We start from the raw sequence: 8,092 nt of genomic DNA on the forward strand, positions 1-8,092 counted from the left end.
AGGTAGGCACTCAATAAACAGTAACTATTATCTTGATGATGATGTATAGACATGTCTGAACTTCAATGGGATCTTCTGAATACCTCCAGATCACTCTGGGGAGTGCAGTGTAGACTATTTACAGACTCCCCCATCCAGGTGTAGCCCCCCTTTACTAGCCACCCCTTCCTCATTTGCCCTATCGACACCATTAAGTATCCTTAATCGTACTCCTGAGTGGGAGTTTCCAACTTGCTGGGCTAGCGAGCCAGCCCCCCAAAGAAGGTCAATTCCAGGCTTTCAGAAAATACATGAAGTTTCCTCTGTTCCTTGGCATTTATTTACTGCAGATTATTTATTGTGGAAATATAAGATGGATGGTTATGGAGAAATAGAACAAACAAACTTACCTTCCTCACTTCCCTTAACGTGTCTGTGTTCCTATGTGCACTCACTGAAATGTCTATAATTTACACTTCAGTTTTACAATGTTTATAGCTTTTATGTCATTTGAAGGTTATTTATAACAATTATAGAAGGAAGCAAAGTGCCATAAACCGAAGTAATTTACTGTAAAATATCTGAAATGCTAAAAAAATCAAATGGTGCATTACTGTAGTACTAGGGCTGTTCTTGGAAAAAATGAAAGGGGGCTCTAAAATATAGCCCATACACATCAGCCAGACTGTTACATCATCTTGCAGAGATTTATAAACTCAAGAGCACCTGGCAAGTATTAATTTAATTGTGTTGAAGGAGTGGTTGGTACTGAAAAGCAGTTTCTTGTCACAGTATGCATGGACTTATATAGATGATGCTGAAGGAAGCCAAACCAAGAACATGAATTGGCCCACAACCTTCTGTGCTTGCCTGTGCATTCTGAGGACAGGGCAGCACACTGTTCACAACAGGGAGATCACTGGGACAAATCCTGTCTAAATATAATTTTTCTAGATCCAGAAAGCCAAATGTACCAGTCACCTTTCTGTTGACCTTTTTGTTGTGATAAAATACATTGATTAAAAGCGACCTAGGAGTGGAAGGGTTTGTTTTAGCTTACAGAGAGGAAGTCCACGAAGATGGGAAAGATATGGTGGCAGTCAGAGAAAGCATGGTGACCAGAGTCTTAGTTTGGTTGATCATGTTTCATCCACATATAGAAAGCTGAGAGAAGGATCAGGAAATGGAACCAGGATGTAAACTTTCAAAGTCTAACCACAGTTGTATTCATCTTCCAGAAGGCTCTCTTTATCTCTTATAGGTTTCATAACATCCACAAACATTTGGGGAGCAAGTGTCCAGATACATATGCCAATGGAGGCAATTTCCCATTCAAATCATGACAGAATCTTGAGACCTTAAAATCAGCCAAGCAGTAATAATGTGACAGAGTAGGCAAGACCTTCCTCAGTCTTCAGGAAGTTTCTTCTCAGAATCAGCTTGTTTCATCCATCTCCCCATTCATTAATTCAGTGATTGTTTAATACTCAAATATAATAGATGGACTATTGCCCCAGCACAATTGTGGTACATCACTTGGAGAAGAGGCCAGCCAAGGATTGATCTTTTTGAGGCCCACATGAGGCCCACAGCTGACAGTGCCTGGTTGACTAGGAACCTAAGTCTCTATATCCCAAAGACCTAGGGTAGAAACCAACATGATTATCCAACAGACAGACAGACAGACAACCAAAATGATTCCTAATAATATTCTTCTATATTCTTAGATCAGTGTTATCATCATGAAGGCAGATAATGGGAGTAAATGCATAGATCCACAGTCAATCATTGGCCAGAAAGACAGTCTAAATTGGAGGTCTCCATTTGGGTTCTTTCCCTTGAAGCTCCAGGTGCTCCACAAAACAGAGGAGGAAGGAATTGTGAAAGACAGAGGGAGTAAACTGGGGGTGTACCACTGTGAGAACAAGACCCTTGGGATCAACTAAGTAGGTCTCATAGGGGCCTACAAAGACTGAAGTGACAGTAGCAGAGCCTGCATGAGTCTGTGATAGGTCTTCTGCATATATGTATGGTTGTTAGCTGGTGTTTTTGTAGGACCCCCAACTTTTGACTCTTTTGCCTGCTCTTGGGACCCTTTTCTTCCTACAGGGTTGCCTTGCCCAGCCTTGATGTGAGTATTTGTTCTTGGTGTTAATGTATCATTTTGTACCATGTTTAGGTGATGTCTCTGAGAGACTTCCTATTTTATGGGAGGAGATGGAGTAAGCAAAGGAGTGGATCTTGCGGGAGAGAGGAGGTGGGACAGGGACTGAAAGGGGAAGCTGTGATCATTTAAAAAATACGTGTTATTGAGTAAGACAGCAGTAGCTTTCCTAGGACTTTAAATTGCAGTATTAATATTAACAATCATTGATATGTATTCTCAGTAAAGCTGATAATCCACAGGATTCATGAGATGGGCTTCTTTGCTATTCCACCCAAATGGCTCACATTTTGAGGTGAGAACACAGATATAAGTTTTTTTTTTTTTTTCACAATATGATAGAAGGGCCTTCTCTCTGAGTTTGAAACCAAGGCTCAGAGTGGGTGAGCAAGGACCAGGCCATAGCTACCTGCCATGTCATTGCTTTCAGCTAGAAATGGAAAACAGAGTTATTGCAAGGTCTAATTATGTAAATCTCTGCTAAAAGTAAAGGCTGCTTTGTAATTTATCCAGCGAAAATAGCTGTGTGTGACTCTCAGATTTCAGGTTCAACACCTCCATGAAAACTAGACCATGTAGACTCTAGGAATCTGTTCTAATGTCAGACTTCTTCTGAAGTTGCACAGAGGAACAGATGTAGAAATTGTCTTTTTAGCTCAAACAGAAAGACAATAAATAACATGGTTAGGATTTTGGTTCTTTTGACATTTGCCTACTAGTTAGGGACTGGATTATGAGAAGAAAGACAGCACTTCTGTCCCCACATCTTTCCCTTCATCTAGTGCCATGGTCTCTTCCAAATCCTCCATTATCACCCAAATCCTCTATCATCATCCAAATCTTCCATCATCATTCAAGTCCTCCATGCATTGCCTGACAGTCATTCTATCTCTTTTCTATAGTACCTCATGCTTGTGTGTTTTATATATCCTTTGTTGAAAATACATGGTGAATATATACATTGGTGGATTATAAAAATCTACATGGCTCTCTGTTTTTCTATGTTCCAAAGACAGCCACATTGTCTCTTTCAATGCCAGCCAACCGTCACAGAAGCAGTGGTGAAAGTTGGAGTGAATGGATTGGCCATATTGGGTGCTTGATTACCAGTGCTGCCTTATTCTTTGCATCTGGAAATGTAGAGATTGATGCCATCAATGACCCCTTAATTTACCTCAACTACGTGGTCTACATATTTCAGTATAATTCTACCCATGGTAAGTTCAATGACATAGTCAAGGTTGAGAATGGGGAGTTTGTCATCAGCAGGAATCCTATCACTATCTCCCAGGAGTGAGATCCCGCTAACATCAAATGGGAGGGATGCTGGTGCTGAGTAGGTTATGGAGTTTATTGACATCTTCACCGCCATGGAGGAGTCTGGGGCCCATTTGAAGGATGGTGTCAAAAGGAATATCATCTTATATCCTTCTGCTGATGCACCCATGTTTGTGATGGGTGTGAACAATGAAAAATATGACAACTCACTCAAGACTGTCAGCAATGCATTCTGTACCACCAAGTGCTTAGCCCCCCCCCCCCCAGCCAATATCATTCATGACAACTTTGGCATCGTGGAAGGACTCATGACCATGCTCCATGCCATCACTGCCAACCAGAAGTCTGTGGATGGCTCCTCTAGAAATCTGTGGCATGATGGCCAGGGAGATGCCCAGAATATTATCCCTGAATCCACTAGTGCTGCCAAGGCTATGGGCAAGATCATCCCAGAGCTGAACAGGAAGTTTTTTGGCATAGCCTTCCATCTTCCTACTCCCAATGTATCTATTGTGTATCTGACATGGTGCTTAGAGAAAGCTGCCAAGTATAATGACATCAATAAGGTGGTAAAGCAGGCATCCAATGGCACACTAAAGGGCATCATGGCCTGCACTGAAGGCCATGTTGTCCCTGCAACTTCAACAGTAATTCCCACTCTTCTACTTTTAATGCTGTGGCTCATGTTGCTCTCAATGGCAACTCTGTAAACTGATTTCCAGGTATGACAAGGAATATGGCTATAGCAACAGGGTGGTGACCTCATGACCTACATGGCCTCCAAGGAGAAAGAAACCCTGACCACTCATCTCACAAGGACACTGAGATTGAGAGAGAGAGAAAGGCCCTCTGTTGCTGAGGAGGCCCTGTCTCAACCTGGCCCCTAACTCTGAGCATCTCCCTTACAATTTCCATCCCAGACCCCCATGATTATGGGAAAGAGTGAGGGAGCCCTACTCTCTTGAATACCATCAATAAAGTTTGCTGCACCCACAAAACAAGATTACATTTAGAAGAGAGCATTCGTGCATCATATAAACCCCTACGGCTGCCTCTACATGACTATTCCATCTTCGTTTCAGAGAGTCCCACCTTCACATTCATATATTACATTCCCTTTTGTTTGGTTTTAATCATTTGCCATGTTTAAAGGTTCAGCATTTTTGTTGCTTGCAATAATACTAGAGCCCATTCACTTTTATCACCGTATAGTATTTCATTAAAAAATTATGCCACACTCTATCCACTCTTTGAGTGATGGGCTGCAGACTATTTCTGATTGTCATAATAAGTAATGCCACTAGAAGCATTTTGTATATTTTCTGGTACATATAAATGTCTCTGGCAGGCCTACACATACCAACAATTGGGTTAACTGAATCATAGTGTAGATATTTGGTCCATTTGGTGTCATACTGACAAATGGTTTGTACTCCCAAGTGCATTTCTCTGATTTTTAATTTCACCAGTTCTAGGGAAGCCTTGGGGGAAAATGAGCACCCTTATCCTTCCTTAATATTGTCAATACATTGCATTTTTCTAATTGTGAGGAGCATGTATTGGTACTCTCTTGAGCTTATGATTGCTTTGTTGTAAGTCAAGATTTTTAGATATAATTTATGTAAATTCAATGTCTATTTTAGATAGAGTTTGAATAATTCACACACACACACACACACACACACACACACACATGCACACACAGCCAAGATAGAGAACTTTGCAGCATATCAGATTTTTTTTTCCCCTTTGCAGTTGGATGGCCACTGGTTTTATTTCTATAAGTATTAGTCAGGCTTACTCTTTCTAAATTTTCTAAATTCATATCATACTACACACATCTTAAAGCTTATTGATTGAACTCAATGTGCTATTTTGAGAGTCTCCTATGTTTTTTTTTATATGTATGTGTAGTTGACTTTGAAGAAAAGAAGTCTGTGTATGATCCCTATATCACCACTTGTCCCTTGGTCCTAAATAATGTTTGAGTTGTTTCTCATTTAAAGCTAGTATAAATTAAACTAGCATAAGCCTTTGTGTTTAGATATCTCTGTCTCTCCCTTCCAGCTCCCAGCTCTCTCGGTATGTGTGTGTGTGTGTGTGTGTGTGTGTGTGTGTGTGTGTATGCACGCTTGTATCCATGTGTGTGCAAGTGACTCATGTATATGACCAAATTGAAAACAGAGAACAAACTTATCTGTTTATCCTTTGATAATCTACCTTTCTTTTGGGATACAATGGCCCTCTACAGCCTGGAACTTTCCAAGTAGTCTAGACAGGCTGGTTAGCAAGCACTATATATCTGCCAAAGATGTACCATAAAGACTAGCTATGTTTACTTTTTAACATTAATCTGAGAATTAATTCAGTCTTTAAGTTTGTACAGGAAGCACTTTACTTACTGCACTATATGTTCTCCTCATGTATGGTTTGAATTAACACATTGTTTTCTTTATCCTACCCAAATACATGGAAGTGGAATAAGTGGAATACCTATATGTCTACATTTATTAAAACCATTTTCCAAAGCATTTGTATCACTTAATCTTTCTTTTTTTTTGATAAAAACCATACAATTTTTATTGTTAAGTCAAAGAGGTATCAAAATTAAAGCAAAACTTACAGGGTGAGACTTAACGAAACTACTAAAGAGCCATCAAAGTAAGTGAAAATGGAACTAGGCGCAGGGCAATGATGAATTAATGAACACAGGAAGGATAAGGAGAGAGAACAGTGAGAATGTGCAGTTGATTCTAGGGGAGAGGACCTGGTGTTACTTTGATCTCTCACAAGCGCCTAGGTAAATGGATAATGGGATAGGATTTCTAAGCTCCACTATGTGCTTAAGAGTCATCCTCCCCATTGGCGCTGTCTCTGTCATCTTCTCCTTCCTCCGGCTCTTTTTCATCATCCTTCAGCTCCAGCTGGTCATCCCCCCATCCTCATTGTCGTCGTCATCCAGCAGGTTCCCCCCCTCAGCAGAGTCATCTGCGCCTGCCTCAGACTCCATCTTCACATTAGTCTCCTCTTTCTCCACAGAGGCGCTGCTCTGCTCTTCTTCAAACTTTTCATTCTTCATCTCTACTGCTTGTTTGCTTTGTTCCTTTTCAATTTTTTCCAGACTTCCCAGCAGAGAATCCACTTTTTGTTTTATCTGAGTCAGCTCCGTCTTAATGGCCTGAAGGTCATCTCCTTTCAACTTTCCAGACTTGGAAGAAGATCTCCTTTGTCCACTCTTCGAATTGAATCCACTTTTGCCCCTTTGTGAGGTGTTCCCTGACTCACGCTGGCATTTGAAAGGCACCACAGCTCGAGCAATAGGAGGAGGGGGAGGAACACACGCTGGGTAACTGTGCATCTTGTCATATTAATCCCATTGAAAGTCATAGTCCAAATCAAATGAGGAGCCGTACCTCTCCGCTGCAGATCGTTTCACACCTGCTTTCCCTTGATTCACTTTTGGCTCTGAAGCCAGGTTAATATCTCAAACCTGGCCAGCGATCATTCTGCCGTCCTCTCCAACGACAGCAGCTCCGGCATTTCTTTCATTAACGTACTGGACAAAGGCAAAGCCCTTATGCACAGAGCAACCCACAATTTTGCCGTACTTTGAAAAGATGGCCTCCACGTCAGACTTCTTGACCACCAGAGTGTTGAGATTCCCAATGAATACACGGGAATTCATGGATCGAGGATCAGTCTTGTTGGTAACATTGCTAGCCATCTCCTTTGATGATAAGATTTCTCACAAAGCTGAAAATGTAGCTGAAGATCAAAAAAATCTCACAAGAGGAAGGAGAGAGAGAAGAGACTGCCTCTCCTACTGCGAGTCTACACCGAGACGCCTGAGTGACAACAGCCAGGAAGCACACGACCGTTCGCTCTGTCTCTTCACAAAATTCACTTAATCCTTCTTATCATTGGTGGGAATTCCAATTATTTCTTCCTTTTCCCAAAAACCAATAGTGTAATCTTTAACATTTTAGTGACTCTGATTCCATATCGCCTGGTGGTTTTGCTTTGTGCTTTTGTTGCTGTTACTTTTGTGAATTCCTACATGAGAACTCTATATCATGTTTTCCCCTCCAACTTCTCATGTGTCCTCCTATTCCCTTTCAAACTCAAAAACTTTAAAAAAATTATTGCTATAACACACAAGGACCCATATGTGTTTATTTTGTTTTGTTTGAGTCAGGGAAAGTACTATACATATCTGTGGGCATAAGAATATATATTTGAATGCAATTAGGAATTTGGGAAATGTTGGTCATAAGTTCTCTTCTGAGATCCATGAGCTCACCAGCTGTGGGCAGTTGGGTGAGTTTGAAGTACAAGGCACAGATTCCCTAATGCACTGGTCTTAAGTCCAAATTAGATGGCTTTTGATGACTCTAAGACGTAAGTGCCACTGTTACACCTTTGGGTATAGCTTGCTGGGCTAGTCATTGTCGTTCACAGGCCTTGCATATGAGTAGAAGTATTGAACTCTTTTCTTTCTTGGAAATTTTATTGTCATTTTTTCCCCTGAGACTATGAGATCTATTCTGCAAGGAGGATGCTTCCAGGTCAATTTCACTTCAGTTCTGCCTCTAGGTCCTGTTCCTGAAGTGTGTGGTATCTTCAGAAATTCATAAAAGTTTTATCACACTACACAAATCTTATGGCTTGGTG

General features: G+C 41.0%; 1 protein-coding gene and 1 pseudogene across 2 annotated transcripts; one reads left to right on the forward strand and one right to left on the reverse strand.

Moving 5' to 3' along the window:
- Nucleotides 1-3,735: 3,735 nt before the first annotated feature.
- LOC308428350 (glyceraldehyde-3-phosphate dehydrogenase-like) lies at nucleotides 3,736-4,131 on the forward strand (the record flags this gene model as incomplete). The annotated part of the gene is made up of 1 exon (XM_080926751.1): nucleotides 3,736-4,131. The coding sequence occupies one exon, from the start codon at nucleotides 3,736-3,738 to the stop codon at nucleotides 4,129-4,131; it is 396 nt and encodes a 131-aa protein (XP_080782877.1).
- A 2,133-nt stretch (nucleotides 4,132-6,264) lies between these two features.
- Nucleotides 6,265-7,300, reverse strand: LOC308427908 (heterogeneous nuclear ribonucleoproteins C1/C2-like; annotated as a pseudogene). The gene has a single exon. The product of its transcript is annotated as a heterogeneous nuclear ribonucleoproteins C1/C2-like (transcript).
- Nucleotides 7,301-8,092: the final 792 nt, after the last annotated feature.

The sequence above is a fragment of the Micromys minutus genome (genome assembly GCF_963924665.1).
Source record: "Micromys minutus genome assembly, chromosome: 12".
Lineage (NCBI taxonomy): Eukaryota > Metazoa > Chordata > Mammalia > Rodentia > Muridae > Micromys > Micromys minutus.